General features: G+C 39.6%; 2 protein-coding genes across 5 annotated transcripts in view; one reads left to right on the forward strand and one right to left on the reverse strand.

The window, feature by feature from the left end:
• The first annotated feature begins 7685 nt into the window (after positions 1 to 7685).
• TSSC4 (tumor suppressing subtransferable candidate 4) lies at positions 7686 to 12591 on the forward strand. Of its 4 annotated transcripts, none has more exons than XM_063289349.1 (3): positions 7740 to 7761; positions 8908 to 9019; positions 10776 to 12591. In XM_063289349.1, the coding sequence occupies exon 3, from the start codon at positions 10866 to 10868 to the stop codon at positions 11916 to 11918; it is 1053 nt and encodes a 350-aa protein (XP_063145419.1). In that variant the 5' UTR covers positions 7740 to 7761; positions 8908 to 9019; positions 10776 to 10865; the 3' UTR covers positions 11919 to 12591. The 4 variants fall into 4 exon arrangements, with proteins under 4 accessions (XP_063145417.1, XP_063145419.1, XP_063145416.1 ...); XM_063289346.1 differs by lacking the exon at positions 7740 to 7761 and adding an exon at positions 7778 to 7797; XM_063289347.1 differs by lacking the exon at positions 8908 to 9019 and having other exon boundaries at positions 7686 to 7761.
• A 1293-nt stretch (positions 12592 to 13884) lies between these two features.
• The window catches only part of TRPM5 (transient receptor potential cation channel subfamily M member 5), a 48194-nt gene continuing 43734 nt past the window's right edge, over positions 13885 to 18344 (reverse strand). The window contains exons 22-25 of the mRNA XM_063317893.1: positions 17659 to 17791; positions 16980 to 17052; positions 16155 to 16245; positions 13885 to 14030 (exon numbers count right to left, since the gene is read on the reverse strand). Coding sequence (XP_063173963.1) covers positions 13945 to 14030; positions 16155 to 16245; positions 16980 to 17052; positions 17659 to 17791 — 383 coding nt within the window. The 3' untranslated portion in view covers positions 13885 to 13944. The remainder of the gene's footprint in view (positions 14031 to 16154; positions 16246 to 16979; positions 17053 to 17658; positions 17792 to 18344) is intronic.

The following is an 18344-nucleotide window of genomic DNA, read 5'->3' on the forward strand; positions in this document are numbered from 1 at the left end:
TCTTGTGCTAGGAACCTCTCTGTTTTTTACAACCAGTCAATCAGAACACCTGAATGCTTCAGCTGTCACATCTCCATAGCAGCAGCAAAGCCAGCCCTGGGAACAGAGAACAAGGGGGTATCAGCCAAGAAAATATGGGAAGGGCACCAATATGAATCTCACCCACTTCAAAGAAAGCCTGGAAGAAAACTCCCCTTAATGGTCAAAACCGATAGGTTTAATTTAGAGGGGTAAATGCAGCATCTACTTTTCCAAAGCTGTCAATCTTCCTCTTCTTCAGTGGTAGACTGTAGGTACTCAAAGGGCTTTCTGTTATCACTAGGTACAAATAACAGCAAACCTGCTTTCAAGTCTAAGGACAATACATAGAGTCATGATCCTGCAAATGGTGTTTGTTCTCTTGCAGGGCAGTCTTGCTGCTTGTTCCCAATTCTCTCTAAAAATCCAAGTAGGGATATACTAGGGAGAGTGGCCTGGCATTGCAACTTCCCTTCTCCCTTCACTCTTCTCATCCCTTGGCTGGTCTTGTGCCCTCAAATCACATCTATTTGCTGTTGTCCTGCTTGTTTATTGAATGTTAAATGAATCTCTCAAAATAATGTTTTTTTTAAAAAAAGATACATGAAAATAATGAAAACAGCCAAAAGTAGTGGTATGCTGTCAAATTTATTCCTGGTCTAATATGGAATGAGTGTGCTAACTGACATTCTGGATAAAGTCCAGTTTCACTTCGCTTCCTTCATACTTTTTAACTTTTTTTTCTTTTCCTGTTTCAAAACAGGCCACTTCCTGTTCCCCAAAATATAAGTGAAAATTGAAATTGCATTGAAACTCAAGTATGCTTCATCCTGGCATTGTGTAGCATGACTCCAGTATGTCCTGTGTCAGAAAGCGTTAAATATCTCTAGAGGGACCTCAAGAACAAAACAGATACTGCAGAAAGAAGTGAAGGTGATACGTGTATGTAGGAAGGGTATTAAAATTAGTTTTATACTCACCTTCAGAAATCTGAATAACCTGAAATGAACCAGAAACTATAGATTGATTGATTTACTGGATTTATACACTGCCTTTTTGCTCAAGTACAGCTATCAGGCATATAGGTAACACTACACATCTTATAATTCTCATATCCTGGTTCTGTTTAGGTAAGTGGCCCACTTAAAGTGGGAGAACTCCAGCTAATTCTGTTCAGCTCTTCATTATGAAATACAGTAAACTGGTTTAATGATCCATTTGGGAGTGTCTGTTAAATCCAAATTTATATCATGTGCATCAGTTTGTCATTTGCATCCATTCATGTCATTCATGGAATTACATAATCAACAAAAATGATATTTGAAATAGTTGTGCAAATTCTGATTTAATGCTCAAACCTTTGTGAGGGTGAAGTCTGAACAAAAAGTATCTGTTGTATCCAGAGTTTACTAAACCGATGTGTATTAAATTGGGGGGGGGTAGTTTTTAAAAATTATACATATCCAGAGCCCTCTCAAAAGACTGGAAGAATTTTAATCCGAATTCTGTGCACTCTTTTCCACCTTCTCTTCCTACCAATGATCAAATGATCAGAAAAGATTCAACTTTCTGAAAGCGTTTCACATCTGGTTCTCTGAAAAGCATAAAGTAGTATGTGGTATGTTCTTCAAAGAAAAACTACAGCATGGTGCTGTAAAAATGTTTTCTGAAGAGCAAATCTTTGTTGACATGGAGTATAGGAAAAGACAAGTGAGGAGAAAAGACTGAGTCTAGCATCGTCACTGCTATGTTGGTTCTGACATCTCCACAGCAACGGACAAAGATCATCAGTTCATTCCTGAAAGGATTGGGCTACACTTACGGCAGAAAGGATTTTGTGAAAGTATATGAGAAATCAATACTTGAAGGGTGGAGGGAAGGAAAATAGGAAGGGGAAAAAGCAGAGATAAACATTTCTGGAATACATAAGCATGAAATACTCCTGCCTACATTTGAAACTATTTTGCTGTAAGTGAACAAATGGCATCAAAATGAAAAGCCTAGTATGCAAGTCCTATAGATTTGCAGGAGTTTGAGTTTCTATAAAGAAGGAGAGGTGGGGGTGGGTGAGGCGATGGAATGTGGAAGACTAAGCCAGTTTGGTGGACTTCCTTTGCTGAGTCATACCTTGTGATCCCTCTATCACAGATGTGAATGCCATTCATTTTCATTAACTATAGTACATACTCAGCATCCCTGTACTGCAATAAAAATAAAAACCTATTAATTTATTCCCATCCATCTTTTTCTCCTGCCCCCCCACCCCAAATAGTAACCTTTCATATATTACTCTGTGCTTCATGTTGATCAGGTGAGCAGTATCTTCCCCTTTTCAATTGAGATTTGTGCATCCTGTTCTCTGTAAGGAAATTCCATGTTCTTAGCTATGGGAAATCTTCCAGGTGGCTGTGACTCAGCATTTTTCAGCTCTAAATATAAGAAAGGATTCCCTTTAGTCAGGCACCATGATTTGCTATCATCATCTTTCTATATAACTTCCTATGCCAAGGCATCTCACAGCTGTTTGCAAGAAAAATTATACAACCAGCCAGAGACACTGGGAGTCGGGCAGCTTATGCATTTAATAAATAAGCAAGCAAGCAATACATTAAAGGTGGAAGAAAGAAAAAGAAAGATTATTCAGCCATTCATACCAGGCAGCACAAAAAACTGAATTGTCAGCAGGTGACTTAAAAAGTTATAATAGGCATCTTCCAGATTTCACAAGGGCAGAGCATCATAGAACATGCACACCTCCACAGAGAAGGAGCTGCTGGCTGGCATTCTCATTAAGCATATCATTACCTTCCATGATGATCCTAGTCATGAACCAGGCCTATAATGGCAAAAAGGACCTGGTTCCAAGTTGCTTCAGACCTTGTATGTCACCTTGATTTTGGTTAGCAACCAGGGCGGTTGCTTCAAACAACATGTAATGTGTGTATTGCCAGGTACCCTGCTCAGCAGCCTGGTCACTGCATTCTGTGCCAACTGCAGCTTCTAAACCATGTGCCAAGGTAGCGCCATACAGAGTGCACTGATCTAAACATGAGTTCAGCATGTGAACAGCCATAGCTAGGCTGTCCCTGCCTGGGAAAAGGTGTACATGCATTGCAAACCCAAGCTAACCATGGGCATTCCTAGCCAGGGAGGTCATTTGGGACCCCAATGGCAATGAAAGCTTGAGGAGCACCCTCAAGCTTTCATTGCCAACCTGTTCTTCCTGAGGGAGTGTGACTCCATTTATAACAGATAAACTCCACAATTCCCAAATCGGGAAACAGGTGGAGAATTATAATCGGTAATTTCCAGTTTAGTTGGCACCCAGCACAGTCCCAGTCAACCCCTACATCCAGATCAGAGCAAACACATATGCCACTCAGTACAGCTAGCAAAAATATAGCTTGTTGTTTATTTATTAAACATTAGTAAACATTTGAATTAATGGCAAAACGGGATAAAAGGCAAAAACGTGGAGAAAGAGAGATGAATTTATATTATCTATGTAGCCATATCAAATGATGCAGATCTTTCTAAAGCCACTGGAAACAACACAGTGGGTAATTAGCAAAGACAGTCCCAACAGGGATGGTCTTTGGTTGTTCCAGCTTTAACTCTTCTATGTACATAACAGCAGCAGAATAGAGATGGGAATCTGGTGGTCCTTCTATACTATAAAGGGAACAATTTGGTGGATGGGGATGATGTACTCAACAGAAACTACATGTCCCACCCACAAGTTCTTTGACCTGTTGGGATTCCAATGCCTTCTTTCAGGACTTAGTAAAGTCAGTAACTTCCCTATCTCATTTATAGCTCTGGAATTCCCTGGTGATTTCCCACTTAAGAACTAACCAGGCCTGATTCTGCTTAACCTCTGAGCTGGTAGTTATGGCAATCCATCTCAGCCAGGAAGACTTTGGGCTGTGCCTTTTGCTTTACTCTCCTCGCTGAAATACCATTTGGAAGAAGTGACTTCCTGCTTCCTTCTGGACATCCCCTTGCATTGTAACAAGCCCCAAATATTACCACTGCTAATAGTAAAAAACATTATACTTATAATTCTGTGTTATCATGTCAGTTAAAAACAAATGTCCTTATTACTCTTGATCCCTCAGTCTTCTTTTCCTTGATATGGGTCATCAGAAGGAAGAGGAATGCAAAAGTAAGCAAAATGCAAAATCAGAATGGAACTACATAGTGTGGTGTGATTAGTTTTTACTTCCTACTGAACTGCTAAATTAGGGAAAGAAATGGGATTGACACCTTTGTCTCAACTGTTATGACACCCAAACAAGGCTCCTCGCTTAGTGAAATTATTCAAGGAAATTAACTACCAAGGAAGAAATTCAAAAGATCAAGTGTCTGGTAGTGGCTTTTCAACATCAAAATGGCACTGACTGAGAAGGTGCCCACATCACTTAGTCAATTTCAAAATGGAACAAGGATTATCTCTACATTTTAAATCAGAAATCCAGATCAATTGAAAGTATGAACTTGCTGAGGACTCAGCCCAGATACTGCATCTTACTGTATCTAAGTTTTTTAAAGGCTGTTAAAATCTCTGTCGCCTCATAGCATTTGCCTGTCCTTGCCATGCATCCTTGTATCTTTAATAGCTTATATGATAGACAGATAATTAGTAGTGTTATATCCAGAAGAAGAATGCTGTCATCCCCACTTATAGGCTTCTACCTTTTAATTGCAAAAAAGTGAAAAATGTTGGTTGTCACAATGAGCAAAACCTCATTGTTAATAGGTTTGTCAAGTTGTTCAACACTTCCACTTACCTTTTGCTTCCACTACTGATGGTTGTCATATGAGCTGTTTAACTAAATTTGTCTTTCTAAACTTATCTGTCGTACAGGGGTTTTTTGAAAACATTCATCTTGTTTCCAACTTTCCCTTCCTAATTAAGATGTTTAAGAATAGGGCAAATCAGCTACAGAAGATTTGTATTAGAGTCCTTTTCTCTCAGAATTCAGGTCTGGTTATGGGACAGAGATGGCAATGGTCGCTTTGATTGATGACATTCATCAGGACCTAAATGGAGAGAGAGTGGCACTCATGATGCTTGATCTCTTGGTGGCATGTCACACTATCAACCATGGCATTATCTGAGACTGACTGCAGAAGTTGGAGTTGGGGCTTGTTTTATAAGGTTCTTCTCCTCCCCAAGTCAATGGTTATGGGGGATCAGCATTCAAAGCTTTGGGAACTCCCATAAGGAGAACTTCAGGGCTCCATGCTCTCCCTCCATGTTATTTAAAATCTACATAAAACTGTTTGGAGTTTGGGGTAAGGGGGTCATCAATATGCTGATGACACATCATCATCAGTGGAGACATCACCAAACTGGAGATACTGAAGAAGTCCCAGATCCATCCCTGGAGGTTATAAGAGTCTAGATGGTGTAAAAGAAGCTCATACTAAAACCCACTGAGTTGGTGTTTCTAGTTGTCAGTAGACATCTGGAAAACTTACTTTTCAGGAAAGACCTGTTTTTCATCATCTATATTTTGCACCCATAGGGCAATTCTAGAAAAGCTGATTCAAAAGTAAGGAGAACTGACTTTGGTGCAACCAAGTAAGCATGCCTATAACTGCTGTCTAAACTTGCTTTTCCCTAAACCTTACTAGGAGCAGCTATTGCACTTAATGGAGCCCATGTTGGCATAATGTATCAGATTTGATTTTCAAATTTTCTAAAGAGAATATAAAAGGGTCACGGCACAATGATCAGCAGGCACAGCCACAGAATATGACAGGTTGCAAATGAATTCTGAATACGGAATAAATTGCTTCATTAATATCACATGATCTGGCCTTCCATCATATTGCAAGAGCAGGGAAACTTCGTTAATCCATCTGGTTTATATATCCTGCTGATGCATATCTAACTCTTCACCATACTAAACATTCAACAGACTAGATCTCCTGGTTATTTTTAAAGCTTGGTCTGCAAGCTCATCTCTCTCCATTTCTCTTTTGGAAAAAGCTCAAAGAACCACATTAAAAAAACAGAACTTCACTTTTGCAGGGATTTTCCAGCATTATCCCTGCCCTTAAGAAAAGAGTAGCACAAGAAGAAAAAAACAGAAGATTGTGTATTTTCAAATTTAAATTGTTAAGAGCAGAGTATTGAAATTGCTGTGGACACACTGTGGTTCTCTGCTGCCCAGCTCACCTGGTGCATCAGTTGTGATTCTACCTGGTCCAGGGGGACCCAGCTATGCTAACTCATCAATTTATCACCACCTGGCTAACTACTGTAACACACTCTACTTGCAGCTACCCTTAAAAACTATTCAGAAACTACAATTGTAGTTGCCTGCATACTTTCTGGCTCCTCTCATTGGGAGAAGATGATGCTAGTTTGGCAGACTCTGCATCGGTTTGGCATCTGGATATCTGCAGGACCACCTACTCCATCCTGACCAATGAGATCAAATAGAGAGAAACTATTATCAGTCCCACATCTTCAAGAGGATTGGGGGCTAAAGCGAAGAGATGCTGCTTTTCTGTGACAACATCAAAACTCTGGAACAGCCTCCCAGCTGAGATCAGTCCAGCCACCCCTCTTTGTTGACATACTGGATCTTTTCAGGATGGAGTTGTTCCAAAGAATCTTCTCCTACTCTTACTATGCCATCTTCATTTCCTGTTTTTATTGTTTGTAGTTTTCTGTTTAGGTGTTGTTGTTTTACCATGTTTATAGTTGTTATATTGTGGCTATTTTATATGTTTTTATACTTTATATAAGCCACTGAAAGTCTCTGGATTGCAGTGGAGTAGAAATGTGGAAAACCTATCAGTGCAAATGTTTGCATTTTAAAAATACATAAAAATTACATTGCTAATATTTCCTACACTTGTGAAAAATAAACTATCCAATAAAATTATGCGAGCAGAGACTAAAAATATAGTACGAAGCTAAAACAGTGGTGCACAATGTTCCTACAGTGTTGTGCAGACTGGAGTTAACAGAGAACAGAGCAGAACAACTTGATATTATAGCCTATTATTATTTAAAATCCTGACATCTTGAGGTAGAGATTACAGCCAGTATGTATTGGTGATCTCTAAATTTTGAATGTGGGTTGCAACTGGCAGTGAATTATTTCATAAAGCCTTAGAAGCCGACTCAAAATCTTTGATGCTGATATCCAAAATATGAAACGTGCATCAATTATCAAGATATAGTACAACAACACAACATATAAATTGATTTTGAGACTGAACTTTTACTTGCCATCAGTCTCCTTCATCCAAAATCCATAATTATAGCAATGTACAATCCAAAGATCACAAAACCATATGCAAAACTTTTCAATCTTCAGAACTTTTCACCATTTAGTTGCCAAACAAAAATAAAAAAGGTGGAAACCTTCTTCCAGGGTGGTTTTTCATCTTCACAGTCTAGTCCACAGCTCTGAGATCTCCTAATAGTTCTCCCATCCAATTATTAAGGAGTTCCTCGGATACACTGGCTTGGGCGACAATAAAAAATTACTACAACTCCCAGAAGACATTGGAAAATAATTGGAGGAAGAGCTTTTGGTTTGGCTGCGAAATGACTTCTGGGATATGTTGTTCAAGTGCTTCGACAGCGGCGTAGGCTTCCATAGGTCTCTTCGGAGAGAGAAAACTTCTCACCCCATCAAGCACCGGGAAAACGACGCCGAGTGCGGAATCGAGCGGCGAGGCTGCGCGCGCAAGTGGGAGAAACAGAGGCCCTTGCAGGTGAGGAGTTTCGCGCACGTCTGAAAGGGCTCCTGCGTAAGCGGCCGTTGGTCCCCTTGATCTAGGGGGTACGCGCGGGGGGACATGTCCTCGGCATGTGTGGGCGGAAGGATACGCGAGAAGAGGATCTGTGGGCTGGTTCAGGCCGAGAAGCCCTGAGAGGGTTTCCCAAGCAGCCGCTGTCCTCCGGCCTTTGCCTGCAGCGCCTGGCCGCCTGTGACGTCGCATGGCTTTATAGATATATATAAAAATAGTTTCTCTTGCTCGTCCTGTCTCTTGGGACAGTGAATTTTTCGAAGCCGGTGGATTCAGATGTTTTTCCTGCGGTCTTTTCTAAGGCTCAAGAGAATAAATTCTCTTACAGGCCACCTGCGTTGAATGATATAGTCAGTTCCCAAGGGTGAGAGGCCATACTTCTACATGAGAAGGAACATCCCTTCCCTTCCCTTTTCTCTAGGAAATCATTATAAGCGTACAGTAATGCTTTGCACGTTGAAGTGTCCAAAGTATCTAACAGATCTTTGGTAACATTCATATTTGTATGTCGCTCCTTGAATGAGATGGGCGGTGACTAAATTTGGAGTATAAATAGAAAATAAAAATAGGTTGGTGGCCCTGCTCACATAAATAATAGCTATTGAATAACAGATCCTTAACTTTTCATTTATTTTATATTTTTCGCCTTTTAACTGGTATTGTTTTTAAAACAGGGGAAGGGCAGTTTTTCCCATTATAAATCCCATTATTGCTTTTTCAGTAGAATTCTTAGTGTGATTGATTTATTGATTATTAAATGCACATTTATACAGGTATATGTCTGGCAAGCCAGCCTGCTTCCTTGTTTTAGATATGTACATTAATATCTCTGTAGCAGAGGATAACTGATGTATGAATTGCATTGCCTTCGAAAAAATTTCCTAGTAAGAAAGACATGCTTTTTGACCCATTAATGTTTTCCTCACTTCCTCTTACCTGCCCAAAGTGACTTGAAAGCTGTGGATATGTTGCAGTCATGGATTGAACCCCATCAGATAAATATATTTGTTATTTTTTTTAATAAGGGTTTTAAAACAGAACTTAACTTACTTCAATAGCATAAGCTTGATGGGAAAGAAAAAGATAATATGCTGTTTGGCTTTCCCACAGTTGAGATAGCAAGGACCAAGACAACTATGGACGATTTTCATGGGGACTTCTCCAGTCACAGAAAAGCCATTATGTCTGAAATATGTTGCAATCAGATTGCTGCAAACATCCTGTGAGTCTTTTCTCTCTGGAACAATTTTATTGTTTACTGCCCAACTTGGGGGGAGGAGGTGAATGGATCAGAGAGAGAAACAAGAAGCTGTAATGTGCATTTCTTTAATCTACTTTTCTTAGTGCCTGGAAAACAAAGCTCTTAAGCTGGTTTGCTTCTTCTGTTCTCCTCCAATTATATTCTTATGCTTGGGTAATTTAATTGGGTTATTTTGTTGTTAGTGATGGTTTAAATGGTCCTACAGATCAAGTAGCTGTGTAAGTCAAACACTGAGGTGCAGTACCTGATCTCTGTGCCTAATGTGCAGTAATATATCGCTGCCCAAAATTCCACTGGATGTAAATTGGATTAATAAATAAAATAAATATCTTTGCTTTCCAGTTTTAAAAGGATTATTTGTAGATGCTAACATTGCAAAGCTAGACACTACACTTACTGAAGTGACATGTACTATTGATATACTAGAAAATTGAAACTCCACATTTCTTGATTGCGCTGATGATGTGTCCAACCTCTTACTGCCAGGGTACAGGATCTCAGAACCTTGGTGGCTTTTACTGACCCAGAGGATGGAATACTGGTTCAAACTCCAGATGGTGAGTGGCTAGTAGGTTCTTCTGTGCCTGTTTACCATCACCATAAAGTACATTCTGGTCTTGTCAAATACAGCTCTCCCAAGTTGGGGAATCTGTCACTAAAGAATGATAACATTAGTGCTGTTGGGCTACTAAACATGCTTAAGTACCTGAAAAGACCTTCAGACTTCAGAAACAGAGAGATAGTCCCAACAAACCTAATGTTTGTCTACACACAAAAGTACTACAGAATTGTAATTAACTTGGAGCACCAGATATCATTTTGGAAGCCATTTTAGAGAATGGTCAAAAGAAGATGAAGTCACTTCATGTCCCAGACTTGTGCACGCTCCTTCCACGTGGTAATGGCTCCACATCAGCGCAAAGAAGTTACTGCATTACAAATGCAGAAAAGGGAACATGTAATTTACCAAGGAAGCCAGTAGTTTATACTAAATGTAATCTCTGTCTTAAAACAAAAGGCAAAGTATGATAATGATAGATTATTTAATACTAATAAGTTTTTAATTCTGTCCTACAGTTTTGGAGAGTATTCTGCAGTAGACCATAGTTTTCCTCAACTTGTTTTTTCCATTTCTTGTAAGCAAGAACTTGGCTTTTATTTAAGGTAGCTGATCTTTAATGTAAATTCTTGGTAGGTTGGTACTGATTGATTGCCTGCCACTCTTAACAAAATCTTAATTAAAATGAAATTCTGTTCTCTGGGCTGAAATCTGAAACACTAAAAATTGACCAGCTGAGAGTTTCTTCAAAAGTATGATTACTGGATGTTTGCACTTTGTAAAAGGAGATGCACTGATGGCATTTAATCTCGAAAGAATAGCAGAAACAGGTTAGACTTCGTACTCTATCTTGTAAAGCCATAATAGTGTGGCAGGTGACAGGTTTATTTAACAATTAATAGAGGAAATCACATCACAAGAAATCTTATAACGGAATCTACTTAGACTCTATTTATACAACGTGTCAGTGTTGTTTACAAAAAACAAAAGTGATCCAAGCTGAAACAATAGATTAAACTTTCTGTGTTAATTTTTTTTCTCTCCCCTTTTGGTTTTAAAGTCTGAGAGCTTTTGGCCTTGAAATCTGCTGATGTAAATGAAGGAGCAGTTGTCAGTAATGTGTCTTTACATATTTGTGTTTAACTCTTCCTGTTGTAGGCTTTAAACACCCTCTGAAAATCAGCTGAAAAACCTATTTGGCTGCAGAAAGACCTGGGTCAAGGTAGTATAAACAAGTAATTATCAAGGATGGGAGACGAAGGTGCAGGTGAACCCTTTGTGGGTATAGTGACTGGTGGGGCCGCAGATTATGAAGGCATCCTTCCCTCAGATACAATTTCCCTGAGTGACTCCGATTCAGAAGATTTTGAGTTTGCAGGCAGTGCTGAAGTTGATGCTGTATCCCCTGAGGAGCCCCTTCCTTCAGATGATGTGGATTATGAATCAAGTAAGAGTGGTGACTCTTTGCACAGCAGCCAAAAATCATTTGTTCAGCCATTTCATTTGAAGGGCATGAGTTCAAGCTTTTCACAGCGCAGCCAGAATATTTTTGATTGTCTGGAAGGAGCAGCCAAGCAGGCAGTGCCCTTGATGGCTGAAGACAACGTCATCGATGGACGGTTTAAACGCCCTCTGCCACCACCCAGCATTTCAAACAAGATGCCTGTGGAAAGCTTTGGAAGACAACATGAGCCAGTTCAATCTTCTAAAAGTTCTCCGGCAGTACCTGATTATGTGGCCCATCCAGAACGCTGGACCAAATATAGTTTGGAGGATGTTGCAGAAGGTAGTGATGATACCAACAGATCAGTTGCTATGGAGTTCCTGAGTGGCTTGAAGAAGGGTAGAAAGGAACAAAGCTCAACATGTCCTGAAAATTACATACCATCTTTCAACCAGGATGCTTCTAGCTCTGGTGCAGGAAGAATTGTCTTTACCAAACCCACAAAGGCAGGCTTAGGCAGGTCAGAAAGAAAAAGAGTAGCTTCAGCGGAGGAAAAGGAGGAGGCCAACATCATTAATGCAAACCAAGAGGTCAAAGGAAGGCCTCTGTGTAATTTGGATGCCCAGAATAAAGGTGATACAGTTGTAGCCGATCCATTAGGGAGCAGAGTAAAAAAAGTGGAAGGTTGGGAGCAGCTGAAATTGGAAGAACTGGGTGCTCAAAGAGCTAACACAGGTTCTCCAGAGGTGCATGAAGAGAATGTGACGTCAACTGTGGGGTTCCATGGTAGCAAGAAAAGGAGTAGGAAACATTTCCGACCCAAAGCTAACCATGATGAAGAGGAAGAAGAATCCTAAAAGCCAGCAATATATTTGTCTTTCCCAGTGATTGTTTATGCAAAATATTTTCTTCATTGTTTGCATGAATTTGGGCAATTTGTTTTCCTTAACATGCTTGGAGCTGTGACTTAAAATACTTGTAACTTTGCCCTTTCCAACGAAATCCTGCTGTGTGTTACAATAAAAATTATAAGACGTTTTGCCTTGAAATAGTCCAACAATACCTGCAGAGTTTCTGCCTATGAAGGAAGGCTCGGCTATTCATACAAAACTTTTGACCAATATTAGTATCTCCATCAACTCATAACTGACAATACATGTCCTGTGGATGAGATGCAAGATTTGTCAGTTTAGTGTAGATGAGGCAAAGGTTTAACCAGTATTATTTCACACTATATAAAAGCACGAAAAATGACAACTCATATGCTGCTTGGGTAGAGATGAGAAGATGTAAACATGCTATATGTTAAGATCATAGGAAAAGTTTTGCAGAATTGGAAGAGATGCTTTCTAAAATTAAAGTATAGCCAACAAATTCATACCTAGACTTGATTGGATCAGACTGTTGAATTGCCAAAACTTCCCTGACAACTAAAGGTCTTTTCCTCCATATTTGAGAGCTGCTCCTAAAGTACAGGGATTCGTGTCAGCCTAATTGGGTTTGCATAGGAATAAAGGAGCTTAAAATAGGCTTTGTAACAGAACATTCTTTTCATATTTTTGGTGTCAGTAAATCAATAAAACTTGGGAACGACTGCTTCATTTGGTTCCAAATTCTGTGTCTGCATGTTAACAACTAGTCCTTTGTATCAAGAGCTCGCTGTATTTCCCTCTCTCTCCTCCTATGGTGCCCCTCTGTACCCATTAGCCCTTTTCTACTTGTCACACTTTCTGCCTTTGCATATAAGGAAGATGGTCATCTTTTCATTGACGAATGCTAACCTTTGGTGGTTAGCCACTTCAGTGGGTGTAGTAAACCCACTCCTCGCTTAGCAACTGCATTCCATTCCAACACTTGGTTGTTAAGCAAAATGGTCACTGAGTGAACACATGACAGATGCTACGAAGATCACTGGTTGCTGCCATCTCATTCAGATAAAGTTCTCTTGTACAGCTATGCCAGCATTGCTCTTGCTCCAGCATACGTTGTCGTCAGGTGCACAAACTTTGGTCATAAATACGGTTGGAAAAAGAATTTTTTATTACTGCTTACAGGTAGTCCTCATTTAGTGACCACAACTGGGACTGGCAGCTTGGTGACTAAGTGAAGCAGTCGCTAAATGAAACTGCAACTGTGCTTATGATCTTACTTCAGCTTTCCTTTGCTTTAGCGACTGAAGGTCATAAATGTGAGGATTGGTTGCAAAGTTACTTATTCAGCACCAATGTAACAGGTTGCTGTCCGAGGCAGTCGCTAAATGAGGACTACCTGACTATTAGGATACAGGTAGTCTGTATGAAGTCTGATTATTTTTATGCAGAAAACAGGCTTATTTAATAGTTGGATTGAAACTATTTTTCATTATAATAGCACTAAAGAAATACGGGTAATGAAGTGGTAGCACTGTGACCCATGTGGATTGATCAGTGGAAAATACCAAGATTGGAAACTCTAATTATACTAGTCATACAGAGCTAAGTTCGAGAGGAAAAGCACAAAACATGGGAAGAAGATCAATGATTACTATGTACAACTGTATCCAGGAAGGATAATAGTTTGAAAAGTACATAAAGAAGGTATTTGATATAAATGTTGCTTTGTTATAAAAATATTGGAAGATCTGGCCTAAATTAATTTGCAGAGTCACACATGACGTAGGATTTATTTTAATGGTGAAGACTGAAACTAGAAACAGGAGGTAATATTTCTGAGATTTTAGTAGATGGGCTACTGAAAACAACAGTATTTTAAAACACATTGGACACAATGTTAAAATCAGAAAGGCTTTATGTAGTTACGATAGCAGCGCTCTGACATTAAAAGAAAATACTCATTAGGTAATTGAGTTGACAAAATTATACAGAGAATTAAGCCCCTGATCTGTTACAATCCGTTATCGATGTACATCACGTCATCGAACCGACTGGTGTCTGCCCCATCATTTTCTGGTACAGCCATTAGGTCAGTGCCTGTATTTATGAAACGTATGAAAACTTAAATGAAAATACTGGTTATATAAAGAATGAGCAGCTATAGCAAAACTTGGAACGAGTTACTTCTTGTAATTCTACTTATCAAAGCTAGCTTGTCTTTTTTTAAAAAAATCTGACATATTTTCTATTTCAGTTCAACAATGGGAAAACAATAGACTTGCAGTCCTTGAAGATTAATCTAGTCCATATTTTTATGGACCAAATTCCACTACATCAGATGCATTTAGGATTGCTCTCAATTCAGAGAGTGGCTTGAGTATCAGGTGGAAAACACTTCAATTTTTATGTTAGCTTACATGTTAATTTTTTTATAAGAAAGTCCAGTTGTGCTTAATTTTAACATATTACCAAGAAGTTGTGTTTATTTTTACCTGGTTTAAGTGAGAAGTAAGAAGGTATGAGGTCTTCCATATCCAAAAGGAGGCATAATGCCGGAAACTTTGGGAGCTCCTGTGCTATGTGAGCTATCATAACACTCATAATAATAGGGTAAGTGTGAAGTTTTTTTTTTTTCCTTCAGTAACAGGTGTTAAAATTAACTAGCAGTATGGCCAGTCCCTGCTGTTGTGTCTGTGCATTTCTTGTCATATCCCAAGCTTGATGCCCAGAAGCCCCTTCTGTGCCTGCTGAGAATGATACCTGAGGGAGGCTTTGCAGTACCTTAAAGTTAACACTTGTATGGCATATGCATTTTAGTGCAGAAAAACATAGCTGTAAAGGTAACTTTTAAGATGTCACAAGGCTGTTCCAAAGGTGGTGGTGGAGGGGTTGCTTGTTTTGTTTTGGCACCTTCAGGTCAGTTTTGACCCTTGGCAACTGCGTGGACAAGTCCCTGCAGTTTTCTTGGCAAGATTTTCAGAGGCTGTTTGCCTTTGCCTTCTTCCCAGGGCTGAGAGGGAGTGACTGGCCCAAGTCACCCAGCTGGCCTCATGCTCAAAGTGAGACTAGAACTCACGGTCTCTCGCTTTCTAGCCTGGTGCCTTGACTGGCTCTCCTTCCAATGTTACTCCTGTGGAAACAAGCATCTGAAGGCACGCAATGGAGCAGCCTTGCGGAAGCTAAGCAGGCCCCAAGTTGGGCTGTACTTTTCTAGACCACTGTAATGGTCAGAAGGAATAACCTTGAGGAACCAGAGGATGAGCTGCAACCAAGACAAAGGCCAGATAAAAAACCTGAGTCCAGGGCAGAACAGAAACCTGAGAAAGTATCTCAGACAAAACCCTCCATAGTTCACACAAGGAGGGAGGGAGGGAGGGAGGAAGCGCATTCAGACTTGCAAGATTCTGTTACTATCACCTTATAATAAAAGAGTATTTGCATGCATGACTTTGGTTTCCCAGTCTAATCTACCTTGAAGAGCTGACAACCACCTTCAGGTAAACTGTAGAACTGTCTCAGTCTTTCTTAGAATGAGTTTTTGAAGATAGACGCTCCATTATATTGCTTGTTATGCCGTCCTCTGTTCAAGGTGCTTAGGTGGCCTGTGTGGCTACCTCTCCCCACTGAATTCTCACCATGCTCTTGCACAATGAGTTTGGGATCTAATGGGAAAATGACTGGCATAAAGAGGTCACTGTCTCTCCTCTGTGCAGCAGGCCAACATTCGCCTCACATTTTCACATGGGAGGTTGAGGTGGAGTAAAGAGGGCTTGTTGTGAGCTACTTAGCCAGTCAAGAGCAGTGGCAAGATTTTCCTAACCATTACATCCTTGTGGCTTTTTGTTAGAATATACTGATTAAGAAAATAACAAGCTTTACACATTCCTAAGGGCCGTGGCTTGTTTAACCATAGTTTATTGAATAAAACATAATTCGTTTTGTTGGCATAACTTGTTAAACATGAATTAAAATGGCTGGATTCACAAAACACAGCCTAAACCAAGCAAACTCCATTGTGATTTACTGCAATATGTGAACTCACGGCCATAGTTATGGACTCTTCTGCAGAAGTTCGGGTGTGTACTGTGTATTTGTCTGTTTTTAGGGACTAATACACAATACACACCCGAATTTCTGTAGAAGAGTCTATCTAGTCTTTTTTTTTACTCTGTTTTGCATTCCCCACCTCCACCTCCCAATCTCTGTCAGCACATTACTCACGTGTATAGTTCAGAGCTGGCCTGTCGAAAAATACGCTGTTTTTCACTGAGGTATCTGCTAATGAAGAAAGCATAACTGTGCAATAGCTAATCTGCATAATAAAAACAAATTATTTGGATACCATTACTATTCCAATGACATACTGCAATTATAATGCTAATTATAGAAAAGATCTGTGAAAGCAAAGCTGATGGCGTGTTTTGTCTTTTGTGATGCAGTCATAGAATCTGAGAATGTGGTCATAGGCTAGACTTTGAAACGCTACCCATTTACTAAGGGTTGACCCTTCAGTAGGTTTACTTCTGGGTAGTTGCATATACAGTGGATTTGCTTTTGTGGTGTTTCTTCTTGGCACTTTGGTCACATTGAGACCTTTGGATCTATGAACTTCTGGTTTACAATCCAGAAGTGTCATTTGAATGTAAAACAAGATTTTGAAGGTATACCTGTTATTCCACTTCAACAGAGAAAAGAATCTTTAACAAAGTTTAGACAAATGAAAAACCATCTGGAATTATTAGAGGTTTTCCCCACTAGAGAAGGGCAGATGATTTTACGCCATGGACTACATTTTATAGCAGAGTTTTCATAATTTCTGTAAGCATCAATGAAGTCTCCTCCTCCCAGAGAAGGCCATAAACTATTGTTTATCCCCCTCACCTAAACATGCCCCAAACAAAAAATATTGAGGCATGAAATCCTATCCAGGCATGATTTCTGAAAGTTAATCTTGGAGACATATACAATTTAATCCATGATATATATGTTACTATGTATGAAAAATAAAAAATTGTACTGCTGAAGCATAAAAAGTAGAATTCTTACTTGTGATTCCAAAGATCTAAGCTGTTTCTCTTGCTCTTTTAGACCACTAAAATTCTTTAAAAGGTTGTCCACCCTGTTTTAAAACGAACAAACAGCAATAGAGTCAGAACAAGAAAGTTGTCACTAGAGGAGGTCCTGAAGAGCTCACTAGGGCATGCACAAGTAACATCCAAGAGATGTTTGGGAAAGTTTCTACTACAAATAATTTCAGTGAATTAATAATTAGTTATTCATCTAGGAAATGGACTAGTAAGATTGAATCCATCCACCTACTAACTCATATTTTCTTGCTTGGATCTTGAGTGGTCGCTGTTCAAATTCCATGTGCATAGATTTTACATGGAGGTAACAGTATTCCAAATAACACATGTTCATTTTTGAATGCTGGGATTACCCCTATTACCTAGGAAAGGATCTGCTTATACACATTTGCAGTTCACCACTAACGTGGGTTGGATTGAAGAACAACAATGTTAGATTAAGCTGCATGTGGGGGTGGGGTTAACAGTTCCAAAAAGGAAATGGAAACAGGCAGAGTGTTTGATTGAATGAAAGAATGAAAACAAAATAAAGCCATCCTCCCATTATAAAATGTTTGCTGCTGACCTGATTATAAACATGTGAATATGTTGAATTACTGTCAAACTACATTTTAACTTGCTGAACCATGTATGCTTACCTGTCTGACATTTTCTTCAGCTTTTCCTCATTGCTTTCTTTCTTCTTTGTTTCCAGATTTGCCAGGTAATTTTCCTTCTGTAGCACCTCCCAGGTTATTAATTTTTGATCCAGACCTTCTGGAAGATCTCTTTCTGAAGGAAGGGAGGGTTAGATTTGGGACAAGAGAGGGAAGCAGTTGCCAAAAGAGAGTGGGGGGTGGGGGGGACAAAACCAGAATGTAGCAGAATCATCACTGTTACTGGTTTTCTATAGAGTTTCAATATTAAGCTATAATCAAAAGAATATTGAATGCACCCCAGTAATGCTGCATGCCCAGTTTAGCATTCATAGAGCTCTCTTAAACTTGAATACACACTTTAAGAATGTGAATATGAAAGGAACTTCCTAGTCTAAGTCCAATGGCTGTCCTAGTCAGTGCTGTTCCTTGTTAAGTTGAGAAGCTCGGTAAGATGAAGCACACATGGCAGAGGATACCGCTCTTGCATCCCCAGTGTAGGAAAAAAAGAGTTGTTTGCATCAGTGGTTGAGCTGTTTCCACACACAGTTTTCCATCCCTTCCCTGGAGGATTTGTGGGCAACTTTAATTTCCATTCTGGGTGCTCCCTCACAGCCCTGATGTAGACAAATGTCCTATATTGATTTAAAATGTGGAATCGTATTTTTAATATACTTTCAATAGAATTG

This window comes from Candoia aspera, chromosome 1 (assembly GCF_035149785.1).
Source record: "Candoia aspera isolate rCanAsp1 chromosome 1, rCanAsp1.hap2, whole genome shotgun sequence".
Classification (NCBI taxonomy): domain Eukaryota; kingdom Metazoa; phylum Chordata; class Lepidosauria; order Squamata; family Boidae; genus Candoia; species Candoia aspera.